Below are 19,026 nucleotides of genomic sequence, written 5' to 3' on the forward strand. Positions count from 1 at the left end.
TTTATACTAATAATATGTAGTCCGGATCGTATACCCTGGAACTGTTCTATGGTTTATGATATTGAACATCTTTATCGCAGAGTCAATTAGTGGTAGAATTTCTTGCGCACTTGGTGCCCAGGTACCACGGAATCGTAACAAAAGGATTAATTAGTCGGAAATTTTGGATTCCGCCTGACTCCGATTATTGTAACTGCAATGCGACCCGAGAGATTCGAGAACTCATTTCGTGCAAAACAGAAAAGACAACTTAATTTGTTCTTGGTTAATAAATGTACCAACTGCTTACCTGCATGATGATGAATGCATGTACAAGTAGAATCGCAGCGCTTCGCATCACAAATTCAAATTCAGGTTTTATCGGTAACTGTAGAAATTGCTTGAACCATTAACAAGGGTAAACAAACTATTACGGTCGAAGATAATCAATTAGTCTTAATTGATGTTTGATGTGTGAACTAACCTGCGAATGGTCACTTCCTGGAGAAAGTGATTGCAGATCGACCAGTTTTGTATGCCTGAGGGTCCGATTCGTGGAGAAAGGGATCTACAAATTGATTCTTAGGCTAAAAATTTTTGACTCCACATGGTGGCTACTGGTCAGAGAAAACCAAGAAGTCAGTGAATTTTGTGGCGGTAAGAATAAAGCTTCCCTTACGAGAAAACAAACGTTTAAAAACAATTTTTCTTGACGCGTTCGGTTCCATGACCATTCAATAGATCATGAAGGCATTTTTGAATACCGATTGATTCGGAGCTTTATTTATTAGATATTCAAATTAGCACTATTCGTTCGAATTTTAGTCAACGAAGAATTATAACTTGATCAGGAATAATTCAGGGAATTTGTTGGATTATTTTTAGTGGCCACCACGCTTCAGACCTTTCATTTTTATGTATTACGTATAATATTCTTCAATTGTATTATTGTTTGTTGTAAAATTGTCAACTTTAAAGTTTTCAATACGATATATACGAACTATACATAACTTAGCCGCCTTAGTTGTTACAGACTATAATTCTTATTCCAAGAATCTGCATCAAGTGTGTCACTGTTGCAATTTTTCTATCCGAAATGCAAATTCGCTCAGGCGCTAAGTAGTTTCATGAGTCCATGTGAAATATGTAATCCGGTAAAGCTCCGGTATGAAGTTTCAATTGGTGTTGACCAAGTAGATTTCCCTTTCGCAGTCTCTTGGAGCTGTAGTGAATAAAGTATAGATTAGAAGATTGGTTTCACAGGATGATGAGAAGAAGATCAATAAGTCATTATCTGTTTCGAACATTTTATTTGATATTGTTGTATTCTGATATTCGATAGTTAACAAGCTGCGTAGAATTTCTCTAATACTAGGATTTCCGACAATATAAACAAGTGACTAGGTCATGAGCACGCAGCTCATGCTGATGTTAGAATTATAAAATTGCCTTATTAAGAAGGTATACACGTCGGGACATTATTGGTTCTGTATGGTCTCTTATGCCTTACTAGCATTATGCGAATTACGAGTTTTAGAGAATTCAAAATAAAGGTTACGTGGAGCGTGCTGGGACGAGGGGACTCGTTTGATAAAATATCGACAGAGAAGAGAAAAACCAAAAGCCTTGATTGTCAAAACATTCGCTGCATCCGATAAGAAGTTGCTTAAAAATGGAGTTAAAATTGAAAAGATCTGCAAGTCGGTTAATGCAGCGAATCGTCTAGCTGCGTGATTTTTTCTCATATGAGCATTTATATCGGTGTATATTAGGTATACGCAATAATGCTCGCATTGGATAAGAGTGCTTGTAAATTTGCGTGTATACGTATACAGAAACAAAAATACATTCGAACGATCAACTTATAATAAGTAAAATAGAGATATCAGACAAAACAACAATTTAACTAAAACACCGTGGTAGTTATTCATTCTAAATTATGGGCTCAATATGAGCCGTCGTAATAGTTATAATAGTCTTAAATCGTTCTATGGTACAAATTATATAGTAAAATGCTACACTGTTTAATCCAGGGCAAGGAAGTTCTAAACATGCTACCTAGAGACCGCTTACCCCAAGCAATTCGTTAATTAGTTAATCACTCGAATGATCAATCGAGTAATTAATTAGTTTCGTAATACGTGTACACGCGACATTCTTACACCAATATTGGGAACATCAGCGTTTCATTAAAAACTATAATTATTGCTTTATACATTTATTTACATAAGTAATAGCGCTGCTCGGCCTCAGAACGGCATGGGCAGGTCGCATTCAGAATAATACTATACATACATAGTGATTTCAATTTTTTATCGTGTAAAAACGTACTCAAAAGCTACGGGGTACAACCCTCGTTTTGTCGTCGTACACTTTACGTTTCAGTCTCGTCAAGTCCATCGCGCCATTCTGTCTTCTGAACATCTTTTGTGCTTCTACGAGTGCATATAAAGGTGAAAATTTGTCCGTTTGAAAAAGGCACTTTTATTGATAACTCTATATCTCAAGTTGATTAATAAATAACTCGAATGGAAGTTTTTACACGGATATAGAGTACCGAGATGTTCGCCAATTGCTGCCATCGTTATTCTAGATCTGAGAAATTGTTGTTTCTGTACAAATTCATTTTTTGATCACCTTTAGTTCCAGACTTCAAGTCTCGACTCACTCTAGAACGATGCTAGCTTTGGGCTGGTTACAAGGGCATAAGACACTTCGTGGTATGTGTGCTGCTACGTGGGCTTCATTGCCCACATCTCCCATTGACGCCTCTCTTGTCTTTCAAAATACGTACATATTTTCCTTAAATCTTTGTCTTTTGGCCGAGGTTTGACCTGAGCCTCGTTGCGCTTTGTTCCCGGGCATACCGACCCTTCCTTCGTCGAGATGCGGTATGAAGTATGAACTATCTTACGATATGGGAAAGCATTAATTACTGAATGGAAGTAATATCAAGGAAGGTCTCGAGGTCAATAGACGTAGATGGTCTTAAGCTGATCCTTGAGTTCTGGCGGAATGGAGCATGTTTCCATCTCGGGTTTTCTCTTCACTAAGCGTCGCCAGCGACCGCCAAGGTTCTTACGAAAACCTTTCGCAAAGCCGGCCCTCTCCGAAGGTAGTGCGTGTACGAGTGTGTCCTGGAATGAGAAAAAGGGGATTTCACCGTTAACATACCGCCACTTTCGTCGATCGCGTATTTGGGGAAAAAATTATGAGGGTAAAGGGTTCTTACGCAGTCACCCGATTTCGCAAGCCTCGTGGCAACGCAGCCCGCGAACACTCGCGTGTGCGTAGTAACCTATTCGCAGGCGTCGCAACATCCGTTGAAATCAAACGAGCGCGTAAAAGTCTACTAAAATATACCTGTATATTGTTGTAGAAAGAATATCAAGAGAGGAAACATTCCTAGGGATTGTCGACGATGTAATTTTTGTCACTGAACCGTCAGTCCGCGGCGTGCCGCGTTTTGTAACCAGATTTGTACTCCCCCGCGCTATAACCGGAGTCAAGCGTGTAGAAATACCAACTCGCGTGCCTAAACATAGCATATGTTGCCTGTTGGTGAAAGAGAACTGGCCGCGTCGACCGGCCAGCCACTCGCCGTTTCATTTTGACGGAGTTTACAGCCAAGTAGACGAGGTCTAGACTCTCGGACCGTTACGAAACAGCTTATACGTTTCGGATTTATACACGCTACGCGTTTCTCTGACGGCTCTCTTACGAACGTAAGTAACGATTCCTCGAAGCTGCCAAGGGAATGCAGGCAGGCAAGCGAACGGATCCGACCGGCGCGGCGGAATCATTTTATATTCTCTCGGTGGGGGTTGACAGCTGCGCGAAGTCTGGCAGAATATCGAATTGCCGCACACACTCTAAATTTAAATTTCAACCGTTGGCCGTCAGCCCGAACAGCCTGGAGAATATTATAAAATGTTGCCCTACAATCGCTATCAAGGAAATTTACCGAGGTGCAGCCGGGTTGGAAAGGGTGACTGAATGAACTCAAGAAATTTTTTCCGTCTCATTTCGTAATACGGTTAGTAGTGAGCGTCTACGAGTAGACTGCTTAGAATTTTTAAAATGACATTCTAGCCACGACCTCTCACGATATCTAAATAACTCGCGCACGCGCCAGCGTCATTGTCCTTGGTGAACAAAGTCGATAGCGCCACCAACTCATTATATTGACCGTTAAATTATAATCTCACTACAGCAGGATAATCAGGCAGCGGTGTGTATTTTTTTTTCTTCTTCATCTCTCTCTTGCTTTACTTCGTTTCAACTTTATGTCTTCACAAGACACGATATAACGGAGGAAATGAGAAAATGTGTTACGAGCAAATACACCGAGCAATGTTGTAATTCTCGATGATGTTTGAGAACTTTATCGTCGTGATATAAAATTATTCGAGAGTTACTACCACGCGCGTCCAACTCATTTATTAATATGCGGTAGCGTTATTTCATGAGAAAAAGACGTACCTGCGCAACGTGTTATACAAGGTGTACAAGAGACCGTGTGTCTAGACGATACGCATTCTAAGGCTACGTTTCGTATCTTTTTTACCTTTTGAACGATTCGTTACATACAGCTTTCAATGTACGGGCGACAGTCGCGTTCTTTGGGAATAACCGGATATCCCCAGTCGTGAAATCAGGCGCTGAAATACTGTTGCGAACGTGAAGCCGCGTGCGTCTATACAAGTCACCGAGGAATTTCCGGACCGACGGATTTTAATGTGTAAACACAGCGACTACGATGATTATTTTTTCACCTGATCTCCTTCATCGTTCGAAGATATACATGCCACGTTCTACTTTTGTCCGGCAGGCGGTCTCTGTCTTGCTTACTTCTCGTCCACTCTTCCTTTCTTTTTTTTTTTTTTGTTATAAATTTAAAGACGGCATTATTTTCTATTGTGTGAAAACGAGGTCGTCACAGTGGCGCCGGCTCGAGTATTCGGGCATTTCGAACGAAGCTGAGTTGCGCAGATTGCGCAAATAGGGCGCCGCTGTAACGGTGCGCCAATTCAAAAAACGAATCGCGGACGAACAAGATATCGTTATGTGACTGCGAATGTACCCAATTGACAGAGCAAGAAGAGAGAGAGAGAGAGAGAGAGAGAGAGAGAGAGAGAGAGAGAGAGAGAGAGAGAGAGAGAGAGAAAGAGAGAGCGAGAGAAGCTAGACCACATCCGGTACGAGTAACGCTACTTCGAAATTCCCCACCTCGTGAAGTCCGAACCGCATTAGAGATAAGTTCGGTAGGGACTTGCGCGCTTTCGTATCAATACAAGTGGATACCAGCACTTTCCATTTTCTGGGGTAATCAGGGAGTTAGGGATTCAGTGTTACAGGGTAATAAGGAACTCGGAGGTTTTTTGGGGTAAAATTTGAATCGTTCGAAGGCTTACCTGGTCGTTACTGTACAGCGAGTACTGGGGCGGCGGTGTGTGCGGTGGAGGGTACGGTGGTGGAAATTGCCATACAAATTGACCGGCGTAGGTGAGTTCCGGGTCGGCGGAAGATCCGAGGTCCGTGCAGTGCGGCGGCATTGCGTCGCAGGACTGAAGGGCTCCGTTCGCCGTCGGCGATGCGGATGCAGGAACGGGCGCAGCCGCAGTTTGTACAACGGCTGGTTCGGGATGCACGGTGTTCGAGTGATCCTCTCGTTTCCGCAATTTGCTGCGAACAAGACGTATTGCAAGCATCGTCCCGTTGCTCCCTACCATTTTATATTTAAGGTAGAGCTTCGTGAGTTTCTTCGGAATGTTGGAAGGAATTTTTTGGCCGGTATGGCGAACCCTCGAACAAGTCGAGAATTCTTACTTTTAATACAGGAAATGAAACAACAACAGCAACGACGGAGAGAAAATCCTTGATTTTTCCCTAATACTCCCAAACAGTCTTTCGACGATTCGTTTTTTCTTCCTTTACGCAAACTCTTTAGCCGAAGGTTTACGCTTTCTGATTTACTCAACTATGTCTTATGACTTTGGGTTGACGTTTGCACGGTGGTTTACTCCGGACGATGTAACAAGTACAATGTTATAATGTTTTTCTGTTATTGTTTCGATCTTATTCCCGTTTTGCAAAGACTAAATTGCCTTACTCTGTTCACAACACACAATGGCGTAGACGATGATCAAAATCGAGACAACGATTTGAAACGATTTTGGAGCACTGAACTTTCAATTCTTACACACGAAGAAGTATGATCATAGAACATTGGTCGATTACGGTGGGCGTTAATAAATATACTAAATTAAATACACTCTGTACAACATTCGCTAATATTTCACTTTAAGTTACAATACACACATGTTAATGAATTGACTAGTTTTATATATCCTTGGTTTTTCGGTGTTGTTATTATTATTTGTTGGTTTGTTTTTTTTTCTAAACCTTAGGTTTAAAGTTAACTTTTAGCTGTCGGGCGAGTGATATACTCGAACGAGAACTGCCTCGCCGCGCTCATTTCAAAGCTAGTCTGAGGTCTGAGCGAATTCCCAGCGCGCGCGCGCTTATAAAGCTCAACGTGACGTCACTCCCCACCGATTTCCGATTGGTCCGCATAAGCCTCGGCCCGCCAATCGGAGCGAGCCTGTGCTGATTTAAACAGCATATTATGATTCTACGGTTCTCCCCAGACCTGCGTGGCCGTCGACAGCCACACAGTCCTCCACTCCGCAAACGCGCAACTACCAACTGTCACCTTTCGGGAATATTTAAACTTTCGTAGAATCGGTTATGACGAAACAATACGAAGAATATGCCTGTATGGAAATCTTAATTTTCTCAACCGGGAAAAATATCATCGCGACATATATTTCTGTCGCATTAATACGGTTTCTAAGTATGCAACAGCTCAGTTTTCCACACCTTCACACATGGGAGAAATAAAGAGAAATGGACAATTAGTTGTTTAGTTTACCGTTGAGTTTCGCACATATTTGCTGTACGGCAACCGAACTAAAATTTTCATTCGTGATTCGTGATTCCTCTTTGTTCGTCTTGAGAGTCGACGGATGAACCGCAACGTTGACGGTACCGAGTGACCGCGGTAATAATCTGCGTTAAAGTCGGTGCTCGCCGCGTGGCTTTGGTTTTACGATTGTTACACGGAAAATGAATGGAAAGATACGAACGGCTAAAAAATCGAAATTAATGATTTCCATCCCCCGTTTTCGTCTTGCTTATTCTGCGCGTAACGTGGTTGAGCGATTGTCCCCAGTCTATCCATTTCTTGCGAATGTCGAAACTCCCTTGAGAAACACTCCCATGAACGAGGAAAACTGAGCTGTAAGTTTTTGACAAACATGGCCGCAAAGAGCGTATATCGTTAGACAGGTGAAATTTATTTATTCTTACACTTTATCATCTTTCTCTTTTTCCCCTTCCATCATGTTAACGCGAAAGCTGTTCTGCCCGTCGGAGACATACGGGTTATATACCTAGTCTATTTTCAATCCTGGGTAATTGAATTCGTCTACTTTTGTGTCTAGCGTGGGTGGCGCCCTGGCCCTGCGTTCCCATGAGCAACCCTTCGTCGTCGGCTTGTACCTGGAAACAGCACGCTCACACGGCCTGTAACTCACCCTCGTTGCCCGTGACCAATCTAGTATTCCATTATTTTCTCTATTTCACTTATGTGTATACCCGTCGCAGCGAAGGTTACCCATTGCTCGGACCCCCATATCTACCTGAGTACAATTTAGGTATGAGCAAACCATAAAGATTAGGCATTATGGTTAGCCAGCCGTCCGAGGTTGGACGGAGTGCTCGGTTCGAACCCGAAGTATCCGTATTTGTTTTACATCCACTTTCTAAGAGCCCGTGAGTCAATTGTCTTTAAAACGGTACTTGATTTTCGCAAGGAAAGTAGTGTCTATAGTTAGTGTAACCCAACCACACCCACAAAATTGTACTTAATCTTCGAAAACGATATACCGTTAAGATTAGCAAAATAAGATCATCCACAGAGTTAACAAAGGTACATATCGAGTACCTGAAACTCGCATCGGGCCATTGATCATGAGCTATCGATAATAGTCGTGGAGTAATGAACGAATTAACAGTATCTATAAGCCGGATGACGCAATTTTCGTAAGTCTAGAGATTGATAGTTTATCGTATTAGTGTCTGGACTTGCTGGTTAAAATATTCCTCTCAGTGAAAAGATATTATTCTTAAAATCTGGCTAGCAAGTGCAAACGGTTACGAACAAACGTCCCTCGGATAATGACACGGTGACTGGGAACACCGGGAGCAATCTAATAGATGAATGTAATTTGGGATCTACGTTCAGGAACTTCGATGTGACAAAATGATTATGCGAAACACTGAAACGAGATTATTTTACAGAGTCGATCAAGCTGAGTAAGTATCGGAAGCGTGACGGTTCGTTTCACTAATTATACAAGAACCGTTCCGAGCGCGACTCTTTGGCAAGCCTGCAGCTTATAGATAACGTTACAACCGAACGTGCCACGTGTTCGATACTCGCTGGGGGTTATTTGGGGTCATTTATAGGGTCGGTCTTCAGTCACCACGCATCGAACGCTGTTCTAACCCCCTTCAATTTGTAGCAACTGCAATGGCGCCTGTAGTATCGTCCAGCTATACAGTTTGATGCATTATTTTTAGACGCGTAAGTTTTACGCCTGCATCGATTACACTCGGCGCAGTTTGTTTAATTCCCCAATAACGATGCATAAGCGGCGTTAAACGCGACCAGGTTTTTTCATGTGCCCGATAATAAAGAAGACACAATTTTAAAACCAACGACTTGGCGTACAATTCGTATACGTGTTGTATTTCTACACACCGATATGTATTGATAATTCATTGTTCTTCTAGCTGAGTTTACCTCACACTTGATGAGTGTACCACCCGTGACACGTCAACATGTTATAGCAGCCAGTCGCGACACTTTGACTATCTTTCTATTATTGTTTTGCAGATGGCGACATACGTCAGTGGATAACTTGTATACCCAATGTTTGACGACATTCATTCGGTAGATAAACTCTAAAATCGGTATTATTCCACACTTATCCCCTCCGAATTAATTCCGTTCGCTTCTCCTATATACGGGAAGCCAGTTCGCAAGATAAGCGAACGCGTGTGTCTCGATGGTAATTCGCTATGCCTATCAGATTTAGAAAATGGCATTCAACCTTACTTATGGTATTATAATAATTTCGGTTTTTTAACACTGTATCCGAGTTAGACGATTAAAGTGAAATGCAAATTCATAAATTGAACCGCAGAGCAAATATCTCTGAAAAAGTATTCGCACGCGCAGTTTTATCAGAGTTTATGTGATAGGAGGAAAGAAACGGTCTCTATTCGTTACGCGAAGCTTGGGTAATTTTGAATGGAATTTTTTTGCAATACCGGAGGAACAACCGTCGCGTTGGAAACTATTCAACGATTTAATCTTCATGCGAATTTTTTCAGCATAGTCTCCTGAGCGTCGGGAGCACTTAGTTTCAATGGCAACTGTCGTATTTGCCAGATCTCTCTATAAGGATACTGAATTTGTAATTTCGATGTTTACCGTAAAGAATGAAGTCTCGTCGCTTTCACGTTCTTCTTACATTATTACGAAGTATTGTCACGTGCGGTGTATCGTAGGTGATCTATAATCACAATATCTATAGCCAAATTATTGATTCTATTATTAGGTGCACAGTCATATCGTACAAACGTGCAGGGTGCTTATTTTATTGACTGGTACCCGCTTCAAGGAATAATGAATTTTTCGCACAATTTCATCTCCGTAAATCGGAGTCAACTGACCAATTAATGAACCCTAAAATATCGCGATAAAAATATTATTAATCAGACATATTTGCGCAATGATCCAGCGTGAGCTACATTGATGAAAAATTTCCGTTTACTCGTTTAGTGTACAAAATTGTTCATGACGTAAATTATCTAAGAACTTATTAATTTCGTTTCATAAAAATGGAAAAAAAATTTTCGACCGAGGTTAATTCGGTGTAGTGGATAATTAATATGATACAAAAATATGTAAGCGAGTAGAATTTCCTGGAATACACTAACGGTGACGTGGGTAAAATTCAGCGGGAAGAACTATTTATTATGTTTGTGTTACGAAGGCCTTGCACGAAGAGTTCCCAGGCTACTAATATAGCTGCTCGCGCTTGCAACTCGTTTGTGGACAACGGTGCGAATCTAGCTGGCAAATTAGCTGCGATATGTGCCAATTGCGAAGTAGCGCAAAATAATTATTCTATACTTTTGAGAGCACTACCGGGCGTTTCGTTCGGCTGGGGTTTGTTTGAGATTGCAATCAACAGCCCGCTCCAATGTCTACTCGCATTAACTTTAATAACGGAGGGATGAGAGAAATGCGCAAAAGCAACCGATTAAATATTACGTGAACATGAAAATGGTTTCAAATGAGCAACGATTATATATATAATAATAATAATACGACTAGAATTTAATGCACGCAGGCGGAGTAGACATCACATCGTTCAAAATGCGTCATGGTCTGAAAACTGTTAAACAAAACATCAGAGGTGGATATTCTTTCGATAGATTGTTTTCTTACTTGAATCAGTGCAGTGTGAGATTAACGCGATTTTGTTGCAAAAGTTTGATTTATTTTTCTTCCACCCAAAACGTCTGAACCTGGCAGTTTGTGAATTCTTGAAAACTGTCCGAGAAGTTTTTACGAAATATGTTTTATTTCTCCCCATCCTTGCGCAAATTGTTCCAAGACATAGATTTGGCAATTACAGCTGCGAACAACGGAGAAGAAAAAAAGTTACACGCAGTTGAAATTTGTGCGTAGATTCAGATAATCAAAATTAGTTTTCTTCTGTTTTTGGACAAAATTTAGAAAGGATTTAACCAGCGCGGACGTAATTATTTACTCCGAGTACATAATCTTAACACTCTGGATCAATTGCGAATCGACATATTTGTTCGCACGCAATCAGTGTATTATATAATACGCTCAATTGGCCAGATGAATTCGCACTTCGCGTATGAACGTATTATACATAGCGAGATATCAGGGACTGTGAATGTGAGCTACGAAAGTTGCGAAAAATAACGATCACCGACATTTTATCTTACGTTTTTCAATTGCTTTTTTTCATGCTTTTGTACAAGCGTGACATGACCTTGCCGTGTTATTGTATTTGCGCAAATATGAACAAATGACGCTGTACAAATATGTTGCAGCAATAAAATGATCATCCAAAATAATGTGAATTTAACCCCGCAACATGCGACTAACTGCAGTAATAGCCGCAGAGATCACGACGCACGAGCTTAAGCAAAAAGTCAAAGAAAAGAAAGAAGCGGTAAACGAGCTTGACGTAAACGATTTTGAAACGCGCTATATTCGCGGAGAGTAAGTCGGGTGAATTCGAATAACGGTTTAACGAACAACCGAAATGAATCACGAGTAGTACGTTTACTCATGTTAATTGCACTCGTCGGAATTGACAAATTTTTTAGCTCAAGGTGAGGCCGGTAAATTCCACGAGGATAAATTAATCCAAGATTCATGCGTGTATGCGTGATCGATAGCGATTATATCATTCAAACTGGGTGCATATCACTTATCCCGCAGAGCTCGTCACTCGTCACGCGTTCTACGTTATGCGAGGAAAATTTTATTTCAATCGTCTTGCACGTGATGGAGAAACTCCAAGTGAATCCGTACGTCGGTTTGCAACCGTGGTCACGCGTATACTTGCGTCTACGTATACGGTAGATGTGTGCACGCCGACTACCCAGCAACCCCTGCAGCGAGACGAGTGCGGTGTCCTCTGCATCGACATCGACGCGTTTACTTGTGCAACCGAAACATGTGTCGCAATTAATTGTCAATTTGTGTAGACGCGCGATCTCTCATGCACTGCCCTTAATTGATCTTAACCCACTTATTGACCCACAAACCAATTCAAACCCGTCCGGCGTATTGTTCTCCATTATTGCTATCTAGACGCGAATTATTATTACACATATGAATAGAGAGTCCGCTTCTGCGCTGTCATCTTCCTTGATTTGACTATTTGAGTCAACCTACCGCTTCGCATTCGAAAGGAAAGAAAGAAGAGAGTAAATGATATAAGAAAAGAAAAAAAGAAACCGACGGTTATCACGTGCGCGTATGAATTTCTTGGGGATATACGAATGCGCGACTCGGTGTCAGGTTTCCGCGTTCAAATGACACGCCTATCGTTAATGCGTCTGGGGTCTACCGCATCTTCTCGGCCATGGCACTGGCAGTACGGAGAAATGGGATGGTGATATGGCTATCAGGCTATGCATGTATGTGAAATCAATTCCAGTATGAATTATTATTTTTCTTATCTACCGAGAAGCAGATTAAAGAAAAAGGATGTTTCGATTTCTTCACTCATTGTTAACCGTAAGTATGACATAGTAATTGTGACGTAAGTATTTTTCAGGAAAGTGGGAAAATTTATATGGGTAGTCAATAAAATCGATAACGTAGTAGTGGGAAATCTACCGCAATATATTTCCGACGAGGTTCGATACGTATATCTCCTCTTTTAGTCAAAGACAAATGATTATCCACGACCGAGGATGCATAGAGTTTGTGAAATGGAGCTGAATTGCAGTGATTTAAGTATATAATACAGCGCTCTTATCAGCTATTAGTAAACCACCATGTGCGCTATTGACGTCAGTACCAGTATCTGTTGATTTACAACTCTCGTTTCACCATATCGATATGAGTAGTTTAGATGCTCGGCTATTTGGGTATTAAGTGTTTTAGAATTTTCGTCTCACGAAGCTCATCGCATGCGTATGATAATACCGTACAACGTGATAGTTTGAGAAAAGTATTATGAAACGTTTGAGATAAGGGTAAGAAGTCGTAGCTACTTTATCATATTTTTGCTCAACTCGTACGAAGCGCGTATATATGTTTCAACTCTCTGGAAGAGAAGGCACTGAATCATGCTCCTCATCTCGTAACATTTCACAAGACTGTTATCGCACAAAATATACGGCCATATCACGAATTGTTTTACTATCAGCTGCAGCTACAATAGCCTGTCGTGTCCTCCTATCTCCCGGTAATACCACGAGCTACTTGCCACGGAGCTTTTTCCGTGAAGTCAATCGTGAATGGACTGGCAAAGAGAGGCAGGAAAAAGAATCGAATAATTTTCGAAATAAGAATGTTGCCTACACGCATAGCGGCTACTCCATGTTCCTGGAATAACTTGACTTTCAAATATACACAGATAAACCATAAATCTAGATTTGACACACGAGTAAAATTTTTTACGCACGTATGTACCTATATTCATAACGTGAACTACACATCGTTCATGTATCTCCGCTTTGGTAAACTCGTTTCCTCTTTTCTTTGCTGGCACAGTGCCACCAGGTGTTCGTTGCGTTAGCTGATAGCCAAACAATGATCGTACTTATCGTAGTTAGAAGAGCACGTCGTTATTACACCGCGGATGGACTTACCTGATCGTCACGGCGAGCAATACGATGATAGCCCCGACCAGGACCATGGCGATCAGAACTCCGCATATCATGTACACGCTGTCCACCGTTGGATCTGAAACAACCAGAAATATTCCTCAATTAAACACTGCAAATTGTGCACATTTCGATAAATAGTTCTCGTCAACCTAGCTGGTGAAATTTGCGCAGGCATTTCACGATCTGGAACAATGCAGCGTTAACCTCGACGAATGTTACAAGTTAGATGCAGTGCGCGAACTGCGTGGTCGTGGAAAGTGGGCTGACTAGATTGAATTCTGCAGAGCTATAAGAACAAGTCACATATAACGCGCATAGGCTTGCCTAGTTCAACCAGAAGTGTCGAGCCAAACCGTTCTTTGTGAACAATAATTATTACCAACGAATATACACGAATCGTGACGTTCGTTCAACGCGCGGCAAATATTTAAATAATTAAATATTGACCAAACAGAAATCACAGGAAACGTGCAAGGATAAGTATAACAGGCGGTGAAGGATGCAGTCCATTCTCGACGGTCAAACTCACGATGTTAATCGTGAAGTGTCAAATACGTCTAAAATTCGCTCCCAACATCGTGACTATCAAAGAATTGCGGTATATTATAATTTCAAGTCGAAGTGAACGAAGAAGAAACGAAACAGATGTACGATCCACGACTATATATAGGATTGATGATGGATAATTCATTTCGAGTGATCGAGATGACGTTGCTTCGAGAATTCCATTGAACGTCGATACGTTTGGATTATTTTCTAACGTCACTGTAGATAAGGAACATTTCTACCAACCGATTTATCTTCCGCGGCAGGATATTTTACATATCTCAACGAACAATCGCACATGTTTCAATCTTGAGTGTCTGTTGGTACACACGTACCCAGGTATTGAAGAATAAGCGAAATACACTAGTAAATGAGTCTTGAAGACGTATTAATTATATTTTTAGGACAATATCAGCGAGGCTAGCATTATACCGTACGTGTGTCACACAAACGCATGATCCACGCACACCAGTCGTGATCTCTCGCTTCTAGACGGATTATACCTGACCGGTCGAACGGTTCCAGGATCTCGGATCACGTGCCTGTGGCGTGTAGGCGAAACCTCGATCGCGCCTCGAGATCGCAGAATTCGAGGCTCGCGATCAGCCGGCTCTCTCCGCGTAGCCGAGAGAACCTCACGGATCAGGCACTCGTGCGAATTTTTATCAATTTCCTCTTTCAGTCGCTCTCCGTGAAATCTAGCCGCCTTTTGCGCATCCGCAAGCGCACCGTTCGCGGTGAGACGATCGGCTCACCGTCTAGTCCGATCCAGTCGTCCGTGTCCCACATCGAGTCTCGGCTATTGGCCAGGGCTAGAGAGACGAGGAAAGTTTCGCCGCTATTCTCACCTTTTCTTTTTTTTCGCCTTTCTTCTTTTTTAGCATGACTAGATCGGCCAAGGTTTTGGCCGTCGGCTTTGTGCGAACTGTAATCGATTCGCGGACTTTATTTTCGCCGTTATGTTAGCCTCGACTCGACCGAAATCTCGTTTCGACGCTGAACCACGGTCTCTTCTGAAATTTTCCGTCCCGTATCGCAAAACCGATCCGGGAAGTCGGAAGTCGAAAAAACGTGGTACTTATCGACCCGAAGTGTGATCTCCACCCGGCACTCGAGTCTTACGGCGTAATATTCCACGTATGGAAAAGCTGCGGGAAAAGCGACACCCTTTGATATATTCCATGTGACTGTAGCGTGTCGGGCACGCGCTTGCGAGAGAGTGAGAGCAAAATTTACACGTGTAGGTCTCGCTATCCAAACAAAGACCAGATGCCACCGCAGCTCGGCCCGTGTGAGTAATATAAGATCCCCGGTTCCCGGTTCACCGCCGTACGAATAAGCTTTGCGGAAGGAAATTAGAATATAATAGAAGAATCGTATATACACGGCAGACGATCGTTACCATAGCTACAGATCCCGCTAACCGAGGATCTTTGTTGCGCAACAAGAGTAAAACAAAGTTGCAGGAATAGCTTGATCGAGGACGAATTATTACGATCACTCGAGATTTCCTGCAAATCTTCCTTTTAGCCTTAAGCTACAATTAGCATGGGCGAGTATAACTACTCAGCTTCGTTAAAAATTTATTATGCCAAATATCCACGGCCGTTGATTTTTACTCGCGTTAAGTTGTATTTTACATTACACATGCATCTGTATAAAATACTCCTTTCATTGGAAATAACACTTGTGCGATAAAAGTTTTACTACGTCAAGTCATGCATGGGACGGAGGTTTTTTTTTTTTTTTTTTTTTTCTTTTTCGCGACGATAGCTTCCCGTGAACGTTTTAATCAGTTGAATGAATACGATAATTTTTTTTTCATACTACACATATAGGAATCGAGCTTACCAATCTCTACATGTTAGCTGAATTTTTTTCTTCGTTTCTTACGTCGTCGTGATAAAGTATTTAATTCTTCATAATTTTGCTTTATTTTCAATCTTTAACAGTTTGTGAAATTATTTTAATCGCGGCAAGACGCCTTGATTCATAATCATTACGTAAATGACATCATTTTCGGTATTTCTGAATTTTGTTTGCTTGCGTGAAAAAGTAAATTCTGCAATAATGTTTCAATCTTCAATGGAACTAAAAGATGCAGCTTAGCCAAAGGTTGGCAATTGTTTGAAATTAAATTCCAATGCGGCTGCTGATCACTATAAAAGTGTTAAGAAATTTCGGAAATTTCTTATATTGAAAGTATTACATTAACACAGGAAACTGATCGGGATTTTCTCCGACTCTGTTAAAACCGGTTTACATTTCATTTACTTGCAAACGCGTGACTGGTAGTGACATAAAATATGATCATGCCTTGTCACAAACGTTGGTCAACAGACACTTTTCCTGAAATTTCGGCATCTCATTTATTTCGGGCTGCCTAGTCTCGACAAAGTATTGCGATGAGTTGGAAAAAAATGTTCCGAGCCAATATCTCTCGAGAAGCGATGCAGGAGTCTTGTGATCTGAAGGACTTGACGCGACTCGTTAAAAGTGAGGCATCTCCTGTGGTCTCGCAGACATTTCTTACTACGTGACTATTTTCACATAGGTGGGTATACAAGGAGTCCTTCGTAGTCCTAGAAGGGCCCTATTTGAATGTTTTTCCATGTAGCGCTAGCGTGAAATTCTACTTATTTATCGAAAGAGCATTCCAACTGGCGTAATATTTTGTAGAATACAGTATTAAGAAAATCTTCAAACCCCTTGTCACGATAGACTTACGGTAAGTTCACAATCTATATAGATTGCGTAAGATTTTTGCATCTCGTTTTCACCTTTAATTTTCGTCTTATAATCGACGTTCGTAATAACTTGTTCATTTATACCGACGTATATAAACATATTCGCTGTCTATACATTACGATTGTCTTATTACTTCCAAAGTATAGACAAGTGCCAATGAAATACGTAGTAAAAATTTCTACATACGCAGCGAAGTAACTATGAAGAGAAAGATACAAAAAGCACAGTCAACTTTTCCTGCACAGCCTCGTTACAGTTTGAGACAGAGACGTGATATCAAGTTTTCAAAATGAAATTCGACGAGGTTGTTTTTTACTTCAAAAATACTCGCCCGGTCAGATTCGCAACGCGCATACGGCTTATTACGAGTGCAAAGGCGAAGTCTGAAGCAATTCGCAAGATACAAGACCGAGATGTAAACAAGCGCAGGTCGAATCAAGATGTGCAATTATTCGGGCGTTGATAAAAAGGAGCCTGCAACGAAGGATCGGCGTGGGTGGCGCGCTGGGGTTTCTATACAGTCGAGTCCGCCGCATAAAAGTTTACTTTGACGATATAGCGTAGGTGTGACAAGAGGTGAGATACGAGATCCGACCCTCTTCGCCTCGAGACTCCGGCCAATTCTATCGTCGCGTCGACGTGCAGGGTGCACTGGCCCCAAGTAAAGAGACTTTAAGCCACGTCGACGGCGTTACTCGTCTGCTTATATTCTTATTTCCCTGATACGACGGCGAAGGAACTACGACGCACTTTCGCTAATTATAAACTACCAGTTCGAATCGCAACCGCAATATCAGTTGCAGTGCCCGTAACGGACGTTTATTCGCACGTTCAGCCGACTGTCCTATCGCCCCTGAGGCGGTATAAATAGGCCGATGTACAGAAATTATGAATGAGCCGTGCGAAAGTTTTATGCCTAGGTGACTGGAATCGATTCAATTTCGCGAATAGTATGCGAGTTGATACGCACGTCGGGTCGAGGTCGATACGCGTATTGCTGTATGCATCGGCTATCTGTATACGTATACATGCGCATATATTCACGCATATCCGTACAGGTTGGCGAAATTGTTTACCTGTCCGTAACCCTGACTGCGGAGACAGAGATCGATAGATTTTTAATCAGTCTCGTAGGTAATTGCGAATTGTTCGTTATACGTACACCGTGAGAGACCGGAAGGCATGAATTTGCCTCCACGTATATATAATAATTCTGCTGCTGCTATACTTTGCGAACGGGGTCGTTGAATCCGCAAGGCGTCAAGTATTGTTTGCGGCTAACGAAAGTTGTGTGCGCAGCTTGATTTCCGCCTTTTAAACCGATTAAATTATACCGCAACTTGAGTCATTACTTGTTTCATTTCGCAGGCACGCGTCCTCGGCTCGCTCTCATTACCGGATCTAGATTCGGCTCACGCTGTCTAATATCCCCGACTTAAGCCCCGTGCTTTTTTTCCTTGTTCGATTTATACACAGGTACGTGTATAAATAGGCAGCCTATTGTGATAATGGACGAGGAAAAAAAAATAATAATAACAACAAAGGAAACGACCAATCATCAATTTATCTTCATCCACACTAGTCGCGACCGAGTTGATGGATCACCTACGATAATCGTATTGAACGTTGCGCTAAAATACTAATTGCACGGTATCTGTCGACGGACAAAAGAGCCCGCACTATCCCGAAATAAGCGGCCCGAGGATTGAACGTTTTTCCTCCAAATTCCATTTCTGGTATACCCGCAACTGGTTGGCACCAGCTCGCGCCAGCTGCTGCTCTTCGCGATTTCGAGATGCGCGGATCGTCGTTCCTGGTATCGTTTTACAGGCAATTTTCCCCTGAGCAACGACGGCGCGGGACAATGCAAGTGAGAAAGTTCAAGAAAAAACTTTTTGTCATGAGAGGATGATATCTTTGTGCTCTGCTCCTTTCGGCAGTTTCTTCAAACTTCAGTTTGCTTCCGATAAATTATCCACGTTACGACGGTTGAATGCGCTCTATAGCCAGACGGAGTCCAGAAATCAATTAAGGATATTAGTTGACCAAAAATCAATACCTACTGTTTATTAATTTCATTAATAGATTGTCGCAAATGATGTATTATATTTCTCTTTGAAAATACAAAAGTATCGGAAATACTGGAATTTTAAACAAAAACTTAGATATCCATGCTGCTTCTGAAATCTCTTCAAAATATTGAAAAATCCGCAGTAAATTTCGTTCGACTTA

General features: G+C 41.7%; 1 protein-coding gene across 8 annotated transcripts in view; it reads right to left on the reverse strand.

Annotated features, from left to right (window-relative positions):
- Positions 1–1,272: 1,272 nt before the first annotated feature.
- LOC124300629 (uncharacterized) overlaps positions 1,273–19,026 on the reverse strand; it is a 134,237-nt gene continuing 116,483 nt past the window's right edge. For all 8 annotated transcript variants that reach the window (XM_046754927.1, XM_046754926.1, XM_046754929.1 and 5 more), the window contains 3 exons: positions 13,483–13,576; positions 5,394–5,664; positions 1,273–3,116 (listed from right to left, as the gene is read on the reverse strand). In XM_046754927.1, the coding sequence (XP_046610883.1) occupies positions 2,949–3,116; positions 5,394–5,664; positions 13,483–13,576 (533 nt within the window). In that variant the 3' untranslated portion in view covers positions 1,273–2,948. The remainder of the gene's footprint in view (positions 3,117–5,393; positions 5,665–13,482; positions 13,577–19,026) is intronic.

Source organism: Neodiprion virginianus, chromosome 3 (assembly GCF_021901495.1).
Source record: "Neodiprion virginianus isolate iyNeoVirg1 chromosome 3, iyNeoVirg1.1, whole genome shotgun sequence".
NCBI classification, from domain to species: domain Eukaryota; kingdom Metazoa; phylum Arthropoda; class Insecta; order Hymenoptera; family Diprionidae; genus Neodiprion; species Neodiprion virginianus.